Consider the following 22,159-nt stretch of genomic DNA (forward strand, 5'->3'; position numbering starts at 1 on the left):
TAAATAAGAAATACCACTGAGGCCCTGGCTGGTTGGCTCAGTGGTAGAGCATTGGCCCGGTGTGTGGAAGTCCCCGGTTCAATTCCTGGTCAGGGCACACAGGAGAAGTCCCATCTGCTTCTCCACCCTTCCTCCTCTCCCTTCTCTCTGTCTCTCTCTTTCCCTCCTGCAGCCAAGGCTCCATTGGAGCAAAGCTGGCCTGGGCGCTGAGGATGGCTCCATGGCCTCTGCCCCAGGTGCTAGAATGGCTCTGGTTGCAATGGCCCAGATGGGCAGAGCATCGCCCGCAAGCGGGCATGCCAGGTGGATCCCGGTTGAGCACATGCAGGAGTCTATCTTTCTGCCTTCCAGCTTTTCACTTCAGAGAAATGCAAAAAAAAAAAAAAAAAAAAAAAAAAAAGAGAGATACCACTGAGAACTCTTCTGATACTGAACCAAATGATTTTCACATTTATGAACAGCAAGTTTTCTACCCATTTATGTTTCAATCATTAAAATAAAAGGGAAACACTTCATATTTAGCCCAGTCTACATATTCTGTCATTGTGGAAGACTTATATTCTAACATTTAAAAATTCTTTATAAATATTTATTAACTTTAGAGAGAGAGAGAAACATCAATCATCAATATATTTCTGTATGTGTCCTGACCAGGGATTGAACTGGCAACCCTTGTGTATCAGGACCATGCTCTGACTAACCGAGCTTTCCAGCCAGAGCTCTTCTAACATTTCTCTACCTTACCAAAAGGGCCGGTTAAATGTTAATTTATCCATAATAAACACTTGAAATTTTTCTTACATGAACCTTTTTTTGACAAAAATCAAGACAACTGGATAATAAGTAAATCTTGAAATGCCAAAAACAAAGATATTAGCTTTATAATACAAAGTGTGTAACTGTTAAAGCATCTAAAACAATAAAACTCTTAGAAGAAAACAGGACCGATGCTTTGTGACATTGGATTTGGCAATGATTTCTTGGCTATGACACAAAAGGCGCAGGTAAAAATAAAAAATAGACAGGTTGGACTTCATGAAAATTTTTAAATTTTGTACATCAAAAGACAATCCACAGAATGGAAGAAAATATTTGCAAATCATGAATCTAATAAGGGATTAAAATGCTGAATATATAGAGAACTAAAATGTAACAGAAATAAAAAATCAACCTTATTCATAAATGGACAAAGGACTTGAACAGACATTTCTCCAAAGAAGAGATACACCTGGCCAATAGGCACATGGAAAAACACAGAACATCACTAATTAAGGGAATGCAAATCAAAACTACAATGAGATACCACCTCACACCCATTAGGATGGTTACTCTTAAAAACAAACCAACAGAGAAGTGTTGACAAGAATGTAAAGAAATTAGCCTGACCAGGCAGTGGCAGTGGATAGAGTGTCAGACTGGGATGCAGAGAACCCAGGTTTGAAACCCCGAGGTCACTGGCTTGAGCACAGGCTCACCAGTTTGAGCGCAGGGTCACTGGCTTGAGCGTGGGATCGTAGACATGTCTCCGTGGTCACTGACTTGAACCTAAAGGTCACTAGCTTAAAGCCCAAGTCGCTGGTGTGATCAAGGGGTCACTTACTCTGCTGTAGCCACTCCCACCCCCGGTCAAGGCACATATGAGAAAGCAGTCAATGAACAACTAAGGTGCACGAAGAGTTGAAGCTTTTCATCTCTTTCCCTTCCTGTCTGTCCGTCTGTTCCTCTCTCTGTCTCTCTCTGTCTCTCTCAAATAAATAAATAAATAAATAAAAGAATGTAAAGAAATCAGAACTCGGGGGCACTCACTATTTCTGGGAATGTAAAGTTGGTGCAGCCATGGTAGAAAATAGTATGGTGGTTCCCTAGAAAGTTAAAAATAGAATTACTATATGATCCAACAATTCCACTTCTGGGTATATACTCAAAAGAACTGAAAGCAGGTTCTCAAAGAGATATTTTTTTTAAGAGAGAGAGACAGACAGACAGGAAGGAATAAGAGATAAGAAGCACCAACTCCTAGTTGCAGCACCTTAGTTGTTCATTGATTGCTTTCTCTTATGTGCCTTTGGGGGCGGTGTGCTCCAGCTGAGCCAGTGACTCCTTGCTCAAGACAGTAACCTTGGGCTTTAAAGCCAGTGACCATGGGATCATGTCTATGATCTTGTGCTCAAGCTGGCAACCCTGCACTCAACCTGGTGACCTGGGTCCTCAGCATCTCAGGCCAACGCTCTATCCACTATGCCATGACCTGGTCAGGCTCAAAGAGACATTTCTACACCCAGGTTCATAGCATCATTATCCACATAGGATGGAACAACTCAAGTATCCATCAATAGATGAATGAATAGCAAACTGGTCTCTGCAGACAATGGAAGCCTTAAAAAGAAAGGAAATTTTGCAAAATATTACAACATGGATGGACCTTGAGGATAGTATGCTAAGTGAAACAAGCCAGTCACAAAAAGACAAATACTGTATGATTTCATTTATATGAGGTGCTTAACAGAGTAGTCAAACGCAGAGACAGGAAGCAGAATGGTGGTTGCCAGGGGCTGGGGAGTTGGCAGAAATAGGGACTGTTTAACGGTACAGAGCTTCAGTTTTACAAGATGCAAAGAGTTGTGGGGATGGATAGTGATTGGCAGTGAATGTACTTAATACCACTGAACTGTGAATATAAAAATGGTTAAGATGGTAAATTTTATGTTGTGGGTTTTATCACAATTACAAAAAAAAAGAGCTCCCCACGGCAATACACCTCAGGCAGATGCACGGTTCAGAGCTTAGGCGTCATCCCTGGCCATCAGGGGCTGCAGAAACAAGCCAGCTGTCCCTAAAATGCACACCAGGATGAAAACCCACAGAAAGATACGATCGATCACCATGGCAACATACTTCCAGTCATCTTGGATCTGAAAAATAAGAAAATCATGAAAGAGGAAAAGATGAAGCATGAAGGAGAAGACAGCGTGAATACCTTTTCAATCCTGACCATTTAATAAATACTGTATGTACATTGCTGCAGCAGAAGCAGCCATTTTCACCAAAATGCAAGAAACCTTTCCCCCCGCCCCCATTGCTGTAGTCTGAGGAAATATACCACTCAAGTTTCTCTTCATGTTCTAGAGAAATAGTATAAAACATGTGTCATATTAAATCTGATTTAAATCAGAAGTTTCTTCATGTGTGCATAACCTATTTTTCTGTCAAATTCCAATTTACAGTCAGAAAGGCCAGTTAGTGAAGTGTTTTTTAACTGCTGGTCCACACACCCGGTCTGCTAGAAATTTCAGGCAGTCTGTGAAAGATTTAACCACCCTGATGTTGTATGAAGAGTATAGACCCTATGCTCTTGGTCAAATTTGTTCATGCTCAGGGTGATTTCTGCCTTAGCAGTCCCCAAAATAATTCTCCTATTTTCATTGGACCCCAAGTGTAAAAAGGTTGAAAATCACTGGTCTAAATAACCAAATATCATCTTCAGTTGTAAGTCCAAAGTATCATGAGATTCTGTACGGTGACAGAAGAGGCTGAAAATCAGAAATGACTGCTGATCATACAGTAAAATATGTAAGAAGGAGCAAAGCTCATTATAGAATATGGTTTCAACTGAGGCTGGAAATAGGAAGGGGAGTTGTACATTCATTATACTCCTAGACAGTTCAGAAAGCAAGAAAACCATAATTGAATTGAGAAGAGAGAACTCATGAATCAACTGATTTGGAAGAAATAACCACATAACAAATAGACAGCATGGATGTAGTAATTTAATTTAGTGACCAAAATGGCTTGGAGACAGGAGTTATTTCACCATGATGAGCTGGAATAAATGTGTCCTCTTGATGACACTAAGGAGTCGAAGGTAAAATTGGAATTATGCTGTATTTGCCACAAGTAAGATTTTGGTTTGTAAGTGCTTCCAATACACAACAGACCCTGTTATTCCCTCCTACTCTCTGCTGGCTAAACCTCCTCAGGCCTGGGAGGCTGGGGGGGTTGGAGGAGTGAGACAGCAGAGGCTTGGAGCTATACGTTGATTACAACCCAGCTCTGCTCTTTTCTCAGTTGTGAGAGTCTGGGTAAGTTATGTGACCTTCCTTAGCCTCGGTTTCCTCACCTGTAAAATGGGGATAAAAATAGTACCTACCACAGAAGGTTGTTATGAGGATTAAATGAAATGATGTGCTTGACAGAAGGTTTTTTTTTTTTTTTTTTTTGACAGAAGGTTCTTAAGGAATAATACCTATTTTTGTTAATGCTGATTTTAAAATGCCTTTATCTAAGTATAAATCTCCCTCTGAAGCAATTCACAGGGTTTTAGCCTGGTGAAGAGAGATGGGACTTGGGTCTTAAACATGAATACAAACAATGCAGCAAAAAGAGTTGGGTAGATATTTATTAATGTTACATTGAGTCCTCAAAGTCTTTTGAAAAAAAATTTTTTTTTTTTTTTTTTTTGTATTTTTCTGAAGTTGTAAACGGGGAGGCAGTCAGACAAACTCCCGCATGCGCCCGACCGGGATCCACCCAGCACGCCCACCAGGGGCGATGCTCTGCCCATCTGGGGCATCGCTCTGTTGTGACCAGAGCCATTCTAGCACCTGAGGCAGAGGCCACAGAGCCATCCTCAGCGCCCGGGCCAACTTTGCTCCAATGGAGCCTTGGCTGCGGGAGGGGAAGAGAGAGACAGAGAGGAAGGAGAGGGGGAGGGGTGGAGAAGCAGATGGGCGCTTCTCCTGTGTGCCCTAGCCGGGAATCGAACCCGGGACTTCCACACGCCAGTCCGACGCTCTACCATTGAGCCAACCGGCCAGGGCCGAAAAAAATTTTTTAATGTATTGATTTTAGAGAGAGAGGAAGGTGGAAGAGAGGGAGAGAGCCAAGAACATAGACCTGTTCCTGTAGGTGCACTGACCTGGGATCAAACCAGCAACCTCTGCACTTCGGGACAAAGCTCTAACCAACCGAGCTGTCCAGCCATGGCTGGCTCTCAAAGTTTTTAAGGTACAATGATTTTGGCCATTCTCTGGAAACTTTGGAACTAACGATGAGTAACAGGTACATGAGTTTAGGCAAAATGGTGAGCTAGTGCAAGCTCCTGGCTCCACCCCTGCAGTCCAGCTCTGGGGGTGTCCCAGAGGACTGTCAGGACTTGGGAAGGTGTGGCCTGGTGAGTGTGAGCTGGGTCTGGGGAGGGGCGGGCTGGGAGAGCCCGAGCTGCTCTTTTCTCCCAGCCCTGGGGTAGGGGGGGATGGGGAAGTGTCAGCTGGTTCAAACATTCTGGAAACCTTACAGTATCCACTACAGTTAAAAATACAGCTCCCCAATGATCCAGCAGTTCCACTCCCAGGTGCATATTCAAAAGAAATGGGTGCATATCATTACCAAAATACATGTGTAAGAATATTTATAGCAACTTCATTCAAATTAGCCCCAAACTAGAAATAACCAAACGTCCAACCACAGCAGATTAACAGGGCAGTGCATCATACTATAGGATAGTACAAGCCAACGAAAAAGAAGCAAGTAAAAGGATAAACCTCAAAGGCATCTTATTGAATGAAGGGAGTCAGATAAGTTCATATTGGCCCTGGCCTGTTGGCTCAGTGGTAGAGCATCAGCCTGGTGTGCGGGAGTCCCAGGTTTGATTCCCGGCCAGGGCACACAGGAGAAGCGCCCATCTGCTTCTCCACCCCTCCCCCTCTCCTTCCTCTCTATCTCTCTCTTCCCCTCCCGCAGCCAAGGCTCCATTAGAGCAAAGTTGGCCCGGGCGCTGAGATGGCTCTGTGGCCTCTGCCTCAGGAGCTAGAATGGCTCTGATTGCGGCAGAGCAATGCCCCAGATGGGCAGAGCATCGCCCCCTGATGGGCATGCCGGGTGGATCCCGGTTGGGCGCATGCAGGAGTGTGTCTGACTGCCTCCCTGTTTCCAACCTCAGAAAAATACAAAAAAAAAAAAAAAAAGTTCATATTATGTAATTTCATTTCATTGAAGTCCAAGGATCAGTCATTCTGGAGGAGGGAGGGGGGGAGACACTGACTGGGAAAGGAAACAGGACACTTTCTGGGCACTGGACATGTCCTCTATTTTTACTTGGATCCATGGTTACACGAATGTACACACAATGCAAACATTCACTGAGCTGTATACTTAAGAGATGGGCACTTGATGCAAATTATACCTAAAAGGGGAAAAAACACACCCAATGAGAAAGTAAAATTAAAAGTCTAAGCTGAGCTGATCAATACTAGTTGGAGATCATCCCAGCCTATCTTCTGATCAACTCTTGGCGCAGAGTGCTGGCAGCCCAGTGGCTAACTCAGGGCACTGTATTCTCACAGCTCTATCACCCAACTTTACAGATGAGAAGACAGGCTCAGAGAGGGGAGGCGACATGTCCAAGGACATGTAACTGGTAATGGAGGCAGGAGGAGCTGGTCTGAACACAGGCTGCTGACTCGAGTGTAATTTCTTTCCTTCTTTCTTTCTTTTTTTTTTTTTTTTTTTTTTTGAGAGACAGACAGACAGGCTGGGATAGACAGAAAGGAAGGGAGAAAAATGAGAAGCATCAATTCTTCATTGAGGCACCTAAGTTATTCATTGACTGCTTTCTCATATGTGCCTTGATCGGGGGGCTCCAGATGAGCCAGCAACCTTGGGCTCAAGCCAGCGACCATGGGGTCATGTCTATGATCCCACGCTCAAGCCGGCGACCTCAGGGTTTTAAACCTGGGCCCTCAGTGTACCAGGCTGATGCTCTATCCACTGCGCCATTGCCTGGTCAGGCCCAGAGTGTAATCTCTTAACCCAGACCTACACCTCACCCCACACGAACCAATATGTTTGTTGAGTGAATGAATGACCAACATAATACCATGTAATAACATGTCCTTACCTCTTTGGCTTCATTTTGTGCTTTCATATTTTCAGCAATATATTTGACACTTTGAATAGCTTCTTTGATTTCCGGTGACAGAGCCGAAAGCGAGAGCACACCATCGACAGACTCAGTACTGGAGCTCCTCGTGAGGTTGGCAGTGAAGTTTGAGATTTTCATCCTGCGGTGGCGGCAGAAGCCACACATCCCGTCCTGGCAGGCGCGGCCTTCCTTGCAGGTCTTAGACTCTGTGCGGCTGAAGCAGTTCAGGTTGGAGAGCTCAGCACTGTAGATGGGTCTCGGCTTTGGGGCGCTGTCCTCATTGCCTGCCGGCCTGGTCATGAACATGACCCTGGGAAGCACGTTCAAGAATATGGTCTTCACCCACATGGGCATTGTGTGCGTGGTGGGGGTTCGGTAGTGCACGTTGAGCACAAAGACGGTGATGACAATGGACAGAGTGACAAAAATCATGGTGAACAGAAGGTACTCGCCGATCAAGGGGATGACCAACGACGTGGACGGGATGGTCTCAGTGATCACCAGGAGGAAGACGGTCAGAGAGAGGAGGACCGAGATGCACAGGGTCACCTTCTCGCCGCAGTCGGAGGGCAGGTAGAAGACGAGCACGGTGAGAAAGGAGATGAGCAGGCAGGGGATGATGAGGTTGATGGTGTAGAAGAGGGGCAGGCGCCGGATGTACAGCGAGTACGTGATGTCCTGGTAGATCTCCTCACAGCAGTTGTACTTGATCTCGTGCTTGTAGCCTGGGGCTCGGATGATGGCCCACTCACCACTCTCCCAGTATTCATTGAGGTTCATGGAGGAGCCGATGAGGACCAAGTCGATTTTCGCCTTGTCGTAGGACCAAGTGCCAAACTTCATGGTGCAGTTTTGGTAATCAAATGGGAAGTAGGTCACGTCAATTTTGCATGAGCTCTTAAAGATGGCCGGAGGGATCCAAGTCACTTCCCCCGTGTACTTGAGCAAAGCTTTGGTCTTGTCATCCACCTGGAAATCCCCAACTGCACTGCAGAGACAAAGAGGGGGCATGGCATGGTCACTACAAAGTAGTCATCTGGTCCAGCTCTCACACGCCGGCAGGTGGAAGGTGAATAACAATTTGTACAACTGTGGAATGTGAGAGCTCAAAGTGCTATAAAAGGTCACTCTTCAACCACCTCACTTACCAATGGGGACGACGAGGCCCAGGAACCTCCCCCCCCATAAACATAATCTGACACACTCATCATCCCTTGAGGACATCACTGGTTCATCCCACAACATACAATGCCTGACCTGATAAACTTCCCTTTAAATAAAGAAACAGGATGGAGCCTGACCAGGCGGTGGCGCAGTGGATAGAGCATCGGACTGGGATGCAGAGGACCCAGGTTCGAGACCCCAAGGTCGCCAGCTTGAGTGCAGGCTCATCTGTTTTGAGCAAGGCTCACCAGCTTGAGCCCAAGGTTGCTGGCTCGAGCAAGGGGTTACTTGGTCTGCTGTAGCCCCACGGTCCACGGCACATATGAGAAAGCAATCAATGAACATCTAAGGTGTCGCAACAAAAAACTAATGATTGATGCTTCTTATCTCTCTCCATTCCTGTCTGTCTGTCCCTATCTATCCCTCTCTCTGACTCTTTCTCTGTCTCTGTAAAAAAAAAACACCCCAAAACAGGATGGAAGTTGTTGTACTGGAGACAGGGGACCTTTGGGGATATTTGCCACCCTCTGTTCCTGTGGTTTAGACTTCATCAATGCCTCCTTACTATTCTCCATTGGGCATCTGATGTGTGTACACACACATGTGTGTGAAACCACAAGGGGACCATTTAATACACTTTGTAGATAGGTGTCAGACCCCATCTCTACCATTCACCACACTCCCCATTTCTCCCAGGGCTGTTTTAGAATAATCATGTGTCTGACTCCCTGTCTTTCAAATCCAGTATGACAGGTTCCTTTACACCTTCTGTTTCCCTCTCCTTGCCCACTGTCCCCATGTTTCTTCTTAGAATCATCTGAGACTTACTTTTCTTAGAATTATCTGAGTATCTGTGAACTGATTTGTTCAAAAGGTTTGCTGATGACCAAGTCCACACCCTTGCACCAGAGGGAGGCTGGCCCGTCCTCTCAACAGTGGCCCTGCCTTCTGGCTCAGTCTTATTAATTTCTGAGAGTCCTTCAAAAGGAAACAACCACCAAACCCATTTGCCTGAAGGGCTGAGAAAAATTACAAACCTAAGCATTTAAGGATTCCCTTGTGCTGTGTTGTTATTGGATAGGGACGTGTGAAAACATGTCTCCTCACTAGGGTCTAGCTGTCCACCCTCATGTGCCTCTGTCAAGCAGGACGATCGTTACACATGAACACTTGATGCCAAAGCCACGACCTACCTTACTCCAGTCAACTGGTTTGTCTCAAAGGTGCCTCTCTGGGTTTATACATCCCCAGCCCTCACTTCACACTTGCTGTGCCCTCAATTCCCCACAAAAAGATTATGCCCAGCTCCTGGCTCCAGGAAATAAGGGGAAGTGTAAGAAGTAGGGGGGCGAAGACTCACACGCTCTCAAGTGGACCTGACCCATGTCCAGCACAAGGAGCTACGCTGTGAGGCTGCTCTACACAGGGTTGAAAAGACCCCTGAGAAGGGAGAGGCTTCCAGCACAACTTTTCTTACGGCATCCTGGGACCAAGAGAATGTCATAACAGGAAGGGACCTTCAGAGCCCAGAGTCTGGTCCAGGTGTTGGCAAACTATGGTCCCCAGGCCTGGCCCCGATTTCTGGTAAATTCTTACTGGAACACACAGCCATACCCATCATGGTCTATTGTCTACTGCCACTTTTGAGCCGCACACAGCGTGGAGTTGCTGTGAAAGACTGGGTGGCTCTCAAAGCCTAAAGCGTTTACTGCCTGGCCCTCAGCAGAAACGGTGTGTTGACCTGCTATATAGTCTGCTGCCCTCATTTCACTGAGGAGGAAACTGAAACCCAGAAAACAGGACTGAGCTGCTCAGGGTCCCATGGAGTGTTTGTAGCACAGCCTTGACCAATCAGAACTTGGGACCCCAAGTGGGGAGTCACGTAACCACGTGTGCTCCAAGGTCAAATGTTGGAGATATAAGCTTATCTTGGTTGCTGACACACATTTCTATTTCCAGGGATCCTGGTCACTGTGGCTGCTGCCACCACCCTGGTGTGTCTGTCCAGACCAGAGGCCTGCTTGCTGATCGGGCCAGTGTCAGCAGCCTGTCTCTGCCACCAGGAGACAGAGAAGATGAAGATCTAGCTGGGGACCAGGGTCTGGTACGGCACTAGCCACATGGAGGGCACTTGGTAAACATTTGTTGATCGAATGAATGACCGGAAAATAAAGGAAGCTCTCACCCCTACAGGGTGCCCAGGAGATGGCTGCCAGGAAGGGGCAGCAGAGGCAGGGGGGCTCTGAGCCAATGTGTTGCTGAACCATGTGGGTTGATTAGAAAAAGATGTGCCCTGGCCGGTTGGCTCAGCAGTAGAGCATCGGCCTGGCGTGCGGGGGACCCGGGTTCGATTCCCAGCCAGGGCACATAGGAGAAGCGCCCATTTGCTTCTCCACCCCCCCTTCCTCTCTGTCTCTCTCTTCCCCTCCCGCAGCCAAGGCTCCATTGGAGCAAAGATGGCCCAAGCGCTGGGGATGGCTCCTTGGCCTCTGCCCCAGGCGCTAGAGTGGCTCTGGTAGCGACAGAGCGATGCCCCGGAGGGGCAGAGCATCGCCCCCTGGTGGGCAGAGCATCGCCCCTGGTGGGCGTGCCGGGTGGATCCCGGTCGGGCGCATGAGGGAGTCTGTCTGACTGTCTCTCCCCGTTTCCAGCTTCAGAAAAATACAAAAAAAGAAAAAAAAGAAAAGAAAAAAAGAAAAAGAAAAGATGTGCGGCTACAAATGGTCAGCTGAGACACGGCTTTCACAGGAGGAAAGAGCTTCAGCAGGGAGAGCCCGGTGAGTGGTAGGAGAAAGCATGATGGGATCAGTGATTTAATCCCTCCAAATCCCTCAGAAATATAGGGCAACTGGGACAGCAGAAGAAAAAACCTACCGACCACATCATCAACAGAGGTTACACAGAACCCCATGAACCTCAGAATCTGAGAGCGTGGGATCTAAGCACCAATACCAACGGATCCTATGTGGAAACATGGGCTGAGCAGCTGGTGGAGGCTGCTGGGGGGCAGAGAAAGGGGAGTCCTCCTGTCCATACAGCCCCAGGTGGAAACCACCAAGAAGTATCTGCCCCTCAAAAGGGAGGACCCCACTCGGCACTGATTTTTCAGAGAGGGCTCCACAGTTTCCGATTTGTGGGAGGGACCATTGTGGGGATACAATGAGAGTCTGCATCGGTCATGGCTGGGGTGGGCTCTCAAGCTTGGCAATACCTCCCAAAATTCCCTTCCAGAAGGACAGAGACACATCCAGGAAAAGGCTGTGTAGGGTAGGCTCCAAACCGTGCAGGACAGGAACCTGGGGTGAGAAGAGAAAGAAGACAGGAACAGGGAAGTGACAGTTCTCAGACTGTGGAGGTGGCTGCAGGACAGGCATCCTTTTAATGCTTCTGGACAACTATGTGAGGAGGGAATCCAGGCAGGTGAAACAAGCCAGCCACCCTTGCTACTTCCACTCCCTCTGGGGACTTGTGCTAAAAGTACAACAAAGGCCGTCAATTTAAACAAGAGCAACAGGAAAGGATTGTGTTGAGCCCCGTATACACATATAATAAGAAAAATAAAAAACTGAATAACAAGCCCTGGCCGGTTGGCTCAGTGGTAGAGCGTCAGCCTGGCGTGCAGAAGTCCCGGGTTTGATTCCCGGCCAGGGCACACAGGAGAGGTGCCCATCTGCTTCTCCACCCCTCCCCCTCTCCTTCCTCTCTGTCTCTCTCTTCCCCTCCCGCAGCTAAGGCTCCATTGGAGCAAAGATGGCCTGGGCGCTGGGGATGGCTCTGTGGCCTCTGCCTCAGGTGCTAGAGTGGCTCTGGTAGTGACATAGCGACGCCCAGGATGGGCAGAGCATCCCCCCCTGGTGGGCAGAGCAATCGCCCCTGGTGGGCGTGCCGGGTGGATCCCGGTCCGGGCACATGCAGAGGTCTGTCTGACCGTCTCTCCCTGTTTCCAGCTTCAGGAAAACAAAAACAAAAAAAACCCAAAACTGAATAACATGCAAGCAGATAAGTACACACCACAAAAGCAGCCATGGAGCAGATGAAACTGATCATCGGATATTACCAGTGAAGCTGAAAGAAACTGAGAAATCTTCAGAAACTTTGAAAGAGCCACATAAATCAGAAATAGAGGCGTTATGGAATAATTTGTAAACAGCAAGAGGATGTATAAAGAACTGACAGAATTTCAGACAGGATTAGGAAAAAAAGAAAGCAAAGACTAAATTAGAGAAAACATAAGCATGATAATGGAAATGAAAGACAGAAAGGAGAAAAAATCATTTTAAATCAGAGACAAAGGAAAACAATTTGAGAGAAAATAATATCTAGAGAAAATAGAGGTAAGTAAGTTCCAATATATGTAAAAATGGAGTTCCTGGAGAGATAATCAGAACAATAGGACAAAACAAATCTTAAAAAGTGTAACTAAAAAAAACCCCACAAAAATATTCCCAAGAATGAAAGAAGGCTCCTTAAGTACATGGTACACAGTAAAACAACTAGACTTTAAAGACAAAGGAAAAGTATCTCTTGGTTACCTAAGCAAAAAGAACAATGCATTTACAGACAACATCCCAGTTTGTCTAGGACAGTGTTTTTCAACCAGTATGCCGTGGCATACTAGTGTGCTGTGAGACATGGTCAGGTGTGCCGTGGGGAAATTAAACATGGGTCCCCAAACTACGGCCCCGCAAGCCGGATACAGCCCGCGGAGGCCATTTATCCGGCCTGCCACCAGCCACCTCCATCCGAACATAAACATTCCCTCACAATCCCTCACAATCCCTCCAGCTATCAGTGACAGGAAGAGTGGAGGCACAGGGAACGCTCACTGACCAATCACCTTCTAGAATTCATCCCGACCACTAGCGATGAACCAATAGTAGGCCGCCTCTCATCCACACCCAGGAAGTTCCCCGCTCGGGCTGCCACGCACTTGTCATTGTGTGGCCGTGGCGAGTAGTTAAAGCTGCTACTCCTCCCCATGGTCCCGATTTCTAATCCTGGTCAGGACTGGAGGTAAATGTTGCCACCACTAGATGAAGCCTTAGCCTCAGCTGGTTATGTCTATCCTGATGGTGTATATAGATATTTGACCTTTTTCTTTTTAAAAGAGGCCCCCGCAGAGGGTGATATACAATGCGTCACAATGTTATCAAACTTGAAAGCTAAAGTTTGCTGGTCTTCCTTTGGACAGTTTTTGGTTATCTGTTGCCAAGGAGTTCCCCATTCTGGCCAACAAAGCTATTTTGACATTGCTCCCGTTTTCAACCACATATCTATGTGAGCTGAGCTTCTCAAGCTTGACTGCGATAAAAACTAAAAACAGAGAGAGACTGAGAACTGTTGAGGAAGAGCTTCTTGTGTGTCTTTCTACCATTCCTGCCAGGATATCCTTTTGTGTTCATCGAAACAGGCCCAGGTTTCACACTAAGTGAGTATAAATACATTTAGAAACTATATTATTAACTATATGTATAATATGTACTGTGTTAGAGTGTCGTTTTTTTTTTTTGTTTTTTTTTTGTATTTTTCTGAAGCTGGAAACGGGGAGAGACAGTCAGACAGACTCCCGCATGCGCCCGACCGGGATCCACTTGGCACGCCCACCAGGGGCGACGCTCTGCCCACCAGGGGGCGATGCTCTGCCCCTCCAGGGCGTCGCTCTGCTGCGACCAGAGCCACTCTAGCGCCTGGGGCAGAGGCCAAGGAGCCATCCCCAGAGCCCGGGCCGTCTTTGCTCCAATGGAGCCTTAGCTGCGGGAGGGGAAGAGAGAGACAGAGAGGAAGGGGGGGGGGTGGAGAAGCAAATGGGTGCTTCTCCTATGTGCCCTGGCCGGGAATCGAACCCGGGTCCCCCGCACGCCAGGCCGACGCTCTACCGCTGAGCCAACCGGCCAGGGCTAGAGTGTCATTTTGGTAGGTGGTGTGCCCCAGGATTTTGTAAATGTAAAAAATGTGCCGTGGCTCAAAAAAGGTTGAAAATCACTGGTCTAGGATAGTCCTTGTTTACATTTTTGGCCCTGAGACACTTACTCATAATTTGGGAAATGTCCCCTTTCCCAAAAGTCACCCGATTTTACAAGAATAAGAAAATTAGACTGGCATCAGATTTTTTTTTTTTTTTTTGTATTTTTCCGAAGCTGGAAACGGGGAGAGACAGTCAGACAGACTCCCGCATGCGCCCTACCGGGATCCACCCGGCACGCCCACCAGGGGCGACGCTCCGCCCACCAGGGGGCGATGCTCTGCCCCTCCAGGGCGTCGCTCTGCTGCAACCAGAGCCACTCTAGCACCTGGGGCAGAGGCCAAGGAGCCATCCCCAGCGCCCGGGCCATCTTTGCTCCAATGGAGCCTCGGCTGCGGGAGGGGAAGAGAGAGACAGAGAGGAGAGGGGGAGGGGTGGAGAAGCAAATGGGCGCTTCTCCTGTGAGCCCTGGCTGGGAATCGAACCCGGGACCCCCGCACGCCAGGCCGACGCTCTACCACTGAGCCAACAGGCCAGGGCCTGGCATCAGATTTTGAAAGCAACACTTTGTACCAGGACACAAGCCAGCATTTTAAAGATTTTCATGGAAGGAAAAAAACAAGCCAAGGATTTCATATCCAGGTAAGTGACCTGAAAGTATTATCTAAAAAGGCTGCAATGAGATATGAATGTGTAAGGACTTAGGGGATATTGTGAGCATGTTCTGAGGATTCCATTAGACAGTGAATTACAGAAAACAAGACGTCATAGGAGAAACTTTAGCGTATGAAGGTAAAAGGTGTTCCTAGTGTTGAAATAAAGAGAAACCCTCAACAGAGGACCAATCCTGAGAAACCGAAGTTCTAACTATGAGAGACGAGTTGGATGACTTTCTTTCAATGTTATTTTCAGTTTCACATTCTAAGGAAATTCCTTATGATAGTCACTTCTCCCAAACTCAATTTGAAGCACTTCACCATGTCTCTCAGTACTGTGACAAGCCTATGTCCTAAAGTTCACTGTTCACCCAAGATTTCCAGGAAGAAAACAGCTATAATATTTAAATCATAAGATTAAAAATTTTGTCGGTTTTCTAAATTCTAGCTCAGTAAAACTTCTTACCACCCTGCCCAGCTCCCTAAGAGCCTCTGGGCAGGTTTCCAGGACAGCTTACATTCTGCAAACCAGCTGAGTTTATCTTGCATCCCAGTTCCTCACAGATCAATTTACAAATCTGGATTGCATGAAAGAACCCTATTTATGAATTCTGGGTTTTTTTTTTCCCGTGGGAAGACAGTAAATGAAACATAGACCATCTCTGGAGTGGTTAAAGATGCCCCTTCCTTTAGCCAGTGACCAGAAAGTAGGATTCAGCCAAAAACACAGCTTCTCCAGTCCTAATACTAATAGTAAAATATATTCGTTTTGGCCCTGGCTGGTTGGCTCAGCGGTAGAGTGTCGGCCTGGCGTGCAGGGGACCCGGGTTCGATTCCCGGCCAGGGCACATAGGAGAAGCGCCCATTTGCTTCTTAACCCCCGCCCCCCCCCCCCTCCTCTCTGTCTCTCTCTTCCCCTCCCGCAGCCAAGGCTCCATTGGAGCAAAGATGGCCCGGGCCCTGGGGATGGCTCCTTGGCCTCTGCCCCAGGCGCTAGAGTGGCTCTGGTTGTGGCAGAGCGACGCCCCGGAGGGGCAGAGCATCGCTCCCTGGTGGGCAGAGCGTCGCCCCTGGTGGGTGTGCCAGGTGGATCCCGGTCGGGCGCATGCGGGAGTCTGTCTGACTGTCTCTCCCCGTTTCCAGCTTCGGAAAATATAAAACAACAACAACAACAACAACAAAAATATATATATATTCGTTTGTACTAATATGGCATAAAAACCTAAACACAGAATGCTTTTATTCATTAAAACCAGACTAAATCAAATGAAGTGTTGTGCTGGAAAAAAAACAACCAAAAAACACTTAATGGTTAAAATGCAAGAAAGCACAGGTGGAAAAAAAAATGATGATTTTTAGTACCCAAGAACAAACTAGCACATACTGTAAAATATCAAAATACCAATTAAATTTTGTTTACCTAATAACAGAGCTTAAGTGACATGTTAGGAGAGAGAGGTGCACCAATGCACAGATTCCAAGTGGCAGAGGGGAACCTTTGCGGCGTCCTGAAGCAGGTGGGCAGTGTGTGTGGAGAGGGCGTCAGGCAGGGCAGGGATGTGAGCAGAACACCTTCCCGAGGCCTAACCGCATGGGGCCTGCTGGGACCTAACTTACAAGAAAGCTCAGTCCTAGAAAAAGCCATGGTGGCAGATGCTGCCCCACCCCCGCCATGTTATTTCCCTTCCTTGCCCTTGCTCTAGTCTACAATTGCACATTTTTTTGGACATTATAACACAGGCCTGTCTTCTCTGCTGCACAGTAAACTCCTAGAGGCAGGAGATCTATCTCTTCTGTGTGCCACTGTGTCTCCATTAGCTGGCGTGCACTAGCTGCTCAGTAAACACCTGTGGGGTGAACCAATGAATGAAGCCCTGTTGGAAAAGGTCCGAGGAAGGCCAGGCTGCCCGAGAACGTGGAGCCACCCTCCCTTACTTGTTGTAGAGTACGATGTCGGGCTTCCAGATCTTTTGTGCCGGGACACGCAGGAACTCTGCCCCGTCGTAGTCAGAGGGGTTCCATTTCAGCTTGTAGTCGTTCCAGATCTGGGGGGAGGAGGCAGCAGAAAAAGAGCACAGTGGTTTAACTTCTCTTTCTATTTTTTTTATTTATTTATTTATTTATTTATTTATTTATTTATCTTAGTTATTTCCCCCGTGTCCCGGCGCCTGAGGATAGAACCGGCAGATGGAAACCATAGGCACCAAAGACATGACACTGAGGGGCCGGAGCCCACTGCTCTGCCTCCGTACATTACGCTTCTCTTTTTATTTTATTTTTAAAAATATTTATTGATTTTAGAGAGAGAGAAAAAATGGGGGTGGGGGTGGGAAGCATCAATTCATAGTAGTTGCTTCTGGTATGTGCCTTGACTGCGCAAGCCCAGGGTTTTGAACCAGTGATCTCAGCATTCCAGGCCATTGCTTTATCCATTGTGCCACCATGGGTCAGGCGGTTTAAGTTCTCTTGACGACATCTGCTTAGGTGAACTCCCCACCCCTGTCATGTGTCACGGAGCTGCCTCCATGCTGCAGACCATATGGGCCCAATTTCTTGTGTGGGTGCTAGTGGGGGAGAGTACTAGGCTGGGTACAGGCCACCTCCTGGCTCTCCTGGGGCCGCTGCTGCCGTGACTGTGGGCCAGCAGTCCCTCATCAATCACGTAAGGACCCCCAGTACTTACTCTGGCCAGGTCCAGGTCCAGGTCCAGGCCTTAAGCTCGTGCTGTTTACGTCCCCTAAAATGACTCTCCAGGAGTGTTTTTCAGACATGTTCCCCATCAAGCTCCCTAAACAGAGTGCTAAGCACACACAGAACCCTCTTCCACCACCAGGTTAAACAGGGTTGGCCTCTGAAGGATTCTGGGAAAGGAGCCACGATCCCATTGGGGCCCAAGAAATGTCTGGGTACAGAGGCTGGGAGATCTAAGTCCCGAGTCCCTGGGGGGAGGGGGGAGGTGTGGCCTGAGGGAACGTGTGCCATAGGGCACTGAGTGGGCACTATGCCCACCTGGTGTTCCAGCCTCCTGGGAGGAACCGGAGCACTCGGGTGGAGGGGCTGGTGGAAGGGTCACCATCAGGCCAGTGAGTTATTTGTCCCGATCATGGCAGAGCCACCCTGGGGAGACATATGGAAAACAATTTCTTTGGTCTTAATCTGAACAGGAAAATCCAGAGCCCCTGTTCTACCCTACAAACAATTACTATAATGTCTAATTCTGATTTAAGGATGAATTTTTGGGAAGAAGAAGGGAAGAAGGTGGTCTTATGCCCCACCCTAGAGTTGGGGGGTTGGGCTCCAGACCCAGTTCTGTCCCATTTTATTATGTGAGTGACCATGGAGAAAGCTTCTTCCTCGAAGGTGCAGTCTGTTATCTGTGACTTGAGGCGCCTGGCCCTGCAGTCTTTCCTGTGGGAATCTTGGGACTCAAGTCCAAGAAGGAACAGACCAGCCAGTCAGTGGACCCCAGTCTATGCACCTCAGTCTATGGACCTCAGTCTGGGACTACAGGAATGAAGGCCCTAGCTTGAGCTTTGGATCCTTCTCCGTTCACCGACAGCAAATAGAGCACTCACCACCAGGGGGCAGCAGTGCTCAGGGTCTGGTCACTTACTTGCTTGAGCCAGAGGTTTGTCTCCATAATTTGGTTTACTTCATCCTAGAAAGGTAGATTAAAGTAGATGCGTGAAGTACAAAAACAAGGTTCTGGGAAAGCCTTTTCCAGAAACCCCATTCCCCACGGCCACAGCTTATGGCTCCGGCACTCACCACCTTCACCAGCTGAGTCATCGACACCTCAAACTGGACAATGACGGGGTCAGACACATTGGCCACAGGCCGGATGATCTCATTGTAATCTTCAAACAGCCGCTCAAACAGACGGTGCTCGGCCTCTGAGCCACTGGCCACTGTGGAAAGTAGCCCTGTTAGACCCTTTCCCCCTTACCAGGGACACCTGCTTGCTACAGCCTCCTTTCCACTCACTGGGGGTTCTCTGTGGAACTCTAGACTTTCAGATTGGTTTCACTCCTTTGAGTTTAAAGATTGGGAAACTGAGGCCCAGGAGGGATGGGGATTCCATCAGGTCACACTTATAAGCCTGGGTTCTGAATTTGGATATATCTGGTACAAATCCTGACAAGCTACTTGTGAGCTATGTGAGCTTAGGCAAGTCGCCTAACCTCTGTTTTTTAATGTGAAAAACAAAGACTATAAACATATCCACGTCGTAGGGTTGTTACAAGTGAAGGGCTCAGCTCAGTGTTAGCATGTGGTTAGAGTTCAGGAACTCTCCTTATTTTCATTGTTACAACGGGGCAGGTGTGTAGTCTACATAGGTACAGCCCCTTGCCGCTTCCATGATGGAGATGACCAGTCTACTCCCAGGAGCAGGGCCACCCAGGGACAGGTGTTGTGCCTCCCAGCCTCCCACTGGGAGACTACAGTCTCAGTCTGGAGCTCTCTATCCCACCCAGGACCGTGGTGGGGTTTGGCCACCAACCCTCTTAGAAGCTGGGCACCTACATGGCTCCACTGATCTCAGAGTATGATGCAGAGTTCCTGCTGACACTGTCTTCACATGCTGATCAAAGACCCTAACCTCTCTGAAACCCTTGGGGACCCCTTTACACTCCAGGCATCTTGAATCAGCTGTTTGCTGCTTCCCATTTACAATCTGGGGAGAGTTTAAGGAGAATCCCTGGTAACGTCCCAGCTTCTTCAGGTCTTGAAATGGGATAGTGCCTGCTTCCTTCCTGTGGCCCCTCCCCCCAATAAAGGAGCGGCTACATGCTGGAGCTCTAGGGAGTGCAAGGCTGGGGGGGGGGGGGGGGGGCTCAGCACCAAATGGCAGAAACGGTGCTCTGATCGCAGAGCTACATCGCGTTCTTCCAAAAGCTCTCCCTGCAACCCTACCAAATCCTGACCCTTCGTACAACCGGCCCTCCCAGGCCAGACAGAGACTTGTGGCAACGGGTTGTGGTCACTTCTCCCTAACCTGGCAGAGGCGGGAGGCGCGCTCGTTGCTGAGCACCAAGTGACGACAGGAGGGGAGGCTGGCGTGCACGCTAGGTCCCCGGGCCCGAATAACTGTCCTCATTTCCCAGGAGTCTTTCAAGTCTTTGCCTCTCTCGGCCTCAGTTTCCCCACTTGTACGTAAAACGAGTACGGGTGTGAGGTGTAGACAGTGGAGCCAACGCCCCGGGCACGCCACCCCGGACCCAGTGCTCCAAGCAGAGGCCTCAGGAGGCAATGCGCCCAAAAGAAACGCGCGTCCCCACCCAGTTCGCCGCGGACGGGAGGGAGTGCGCTGCAGGTCCGATCCCCGGCTCCGGCTTCGCGCTCCCCCCGCTTGGATCCCGCGTTCCGTCTCAGAGCATCCTGTCCCCTCTCGAGGCGTATGTCCTTTGGCCCGCGCGTGTACCTGGTATCAGCAGCAGCAACAGCAGAAGTGGGTGCGCCGGATGCGAGTGTGCGCCCATGGCCGAAAGGCCAGCTGCCCGGAGACCCCGAGCGATCGGGAGCGGGAGCAAACGCAGTGTGGCGGAGGCAGACTGGGTCTGTGGGCTCCCCGCGCTGCGGCCACTCGGAACCAAACGGGGTGGGGAAACACGGGGCTCGGGGTTCTTCCCGGCCTCCCCTCCAACCCCGCCCGCCGCGCGCTCGGAGTCTGGGCAGGCCCTCCCTGGACTGCACCGAGTCTGTTGCCGGGATGTGCCGGCGCCGGCCAATCAGGAGGGTTGCCTGTGCGAGCCTGGGGGCCGCTCCGCCCCGTGAGTCCAAAACAGGGCTGAGGGCCGCCAGGGGGAGCACCACGTGGGATTCTCCGTTCAGGCGTGTCCCGCGCGTTCCGCTGGTCTCTCTGAGGGCTCCTAACACACCTCTGAACGAAGCCTCCAGATTTTTAACGCGATTAAGTATTAAATATTTTAGGTGTGATAATGGTATTTGGTTTTTCGGAGTCCATGCAGTGTGGGGAGGAGGAGGATTGGAGTCACCTGTGGTGGTATAATTGATGCGGCTCCGTGAGAAGTTTTGGAGGTTTGTTATACTGTTGGCTTTTAGAATGTTTGAAATGCTTCCTTGTAAAAAGTGAAACGAAAGAAAGAAAAAACAAAAAATGAGATGTCAAGATGAGTCTATCAGAGAGGGCTCTGAGCTCCCAGCCCCTGGCCCCCTGCAGAACCTCCTTTGTGGCCCACCAGCATTTGCACCTCAGGAGCCTGCAGTGACCAGGCTATTCTGGGGCCCCTTGGCCTCTCTGACCGCCCACCGCGGGGGGGGGGGGGGGCGGGACACCTGCAGGCTTCCTTGGGGTTCCTTCATTGCAGGACAGATTAGTTGCCTTTATTATTTCAGGAATGGACCTCCTACTAGAATTAAAACCAGATAAAAGGAGACGTTTTACAGGACCCAGAAAATGTCTGTAAGGATTGGGGCCTACCTCTCATGTCCCTGGTTAGCACATTCTCATTCTCTTGACAAAATCCCTTAATTTGGAAAAGATTGCAAATCTCATATCCAGAAGAAACAAAGAACCCTCTAGACTCAAAAGTAAAAACAGGTATGTATAAGGAGTCTTACTGGAGTGATACAAATGTTCCAGAACTGGATTATGGTGATAAATTTACCAACGCTCCTTGAATTGTACACTTAAAATGGGTGAGGTTTTTGTGTGTGTGTGTGTGTGTGTGTGTGTGTGACAGAGACAGAGAGAGGGACAGACAGGGACAGACAGAAAGGGAGACATGAGAAGCATCAATTCTTTGCTGTAGCTCCTTAATTGTTCATTGATTGCTTTCTCATATGTGCCTTGACAGGGGGATTCCAGCAGAATGAGTGACCCCTTGCTCAAGCCAGTGACCTTGGGCTCAAGCCAGAGACCTTGAGCTTCAAGCCAGCAACCTTTGGGCTGAAACCAGCAACCATGGGGAGTTATCTATGATCCTGCGCTCAAGGCAGCAACCCGGTGCTCAAGGTAGTAAGCCTGTGCTCAAACCTGATGAGCCTGCACTCAAGCAGGTGACGCTGGGGTTTTGAACCTGGGTCCTCTGTGTCCCAGTCCAATGCTATCCACTGCACTACTGCCTGGTCAGGCAAAATGGGTGAGTTTCATACTATATAAATTATATGTTGGTAGAATTATTTTTAACTCTTCCTTAACAGTGAGTAAACTAACACCCAATTTTTAAAATGAGCAAGAGTTAAACAGATATTTCATCAAAGAGAACATACAGAAGGAAAAAAAATCGCACAAAAAGATGTTCAAATCTCTAACCGTTAGGGAAAAGCAAATTAAAACAAGGATGATGGGCCCTGGCCGGTTGGCTCAGCGGTAGAGTGTCGGCCTGGCGTGCGGGGGACCCGGGTTTGATTCCCAGCCAGGGCACATAGGAGAAGCGCCCATTTGCTTCTCCACCCCCCCCTTCCTCTCTGTCTCTCTCTTCCCCTCCCGCAGCC

At 48.7% G+C, this 22,159-nt stretch overlaps 1 protein-coding gene and 1 pseudogene across 1 annotated transcript; both read right to left on the minus strand.

The window, feature by feature from the left end:
• Nucleotides 1-569: 569 nt before the first annotated feature.
• On the minus strand, nt 570-20,372 carry CHRNA3 (cholinergic receptor nicotinic alpha 3 subunit). Its single transcript, XM_066354974.1, has 6 exons — nt 20,124-20,372; nt 18,470-18,609; nt 18,315-18,359; nt 16,637-16,746; nt 6,896-7,907; nt 570-2,912 (listed from the first exon to the last, which is right to left on the minus strand). Exons 1-6 carry the CDS (start codon nt 20,179-20,181, stop codon nt 2,784-2,786), a joined length of 1,494 nt encoding a protein of 497 aa, XP_066211071.1. The 5' UTR covers nt 20,182-20,372; the 3' UTR covers nt 570-2,783.
• On the minus strand, nt 16,856-17,022 carry LOC136385168 (small nucleolar RNA SNORA57; annotated as a pseudogene).
• Nucleotides 20,373-22,159: the final 1,787 nt, after the last annotated feature.

The sequence above is a fragment of the Saccopteryx leptura genome, chromosome 13, assembly GCF_036850995.1.
Source record: "Saccopteryx leptura isolate mSacLep1 chromosome 13, mSacLep1_pri_phased_curated, whole genome shotgun sequence".
NCBI lineage: Eukaryota > Metazoa > Chordata > Mammalia > Chiroptera > Emballonuridae > Saccopteryx > Saccopteryx leptura.

Coding starts and splice junctions, on each gene's coding strand:
- CHRNA3 (XM_066354974.1), bottom strand. CDS start 20,181: ATGGGCGCACACTCGCATCCGGCGCACCCACTTCTGCTGTTGCTGCTG. Junction 18,610..20,123: donor GTTGCTGCTGCTGATACCAG/GTACACGCGCGG, acceptor TACTTTCCACAG/TGGCCAGTGGCTCAGAGGCC. Junction 16,747..18,314: donor CAAACCTCTGGCTCAAGCAA/GTAAGTGACCAG, acceptor TCCTCCCCCCAG/ATCTGGAACGACTACAAGCT.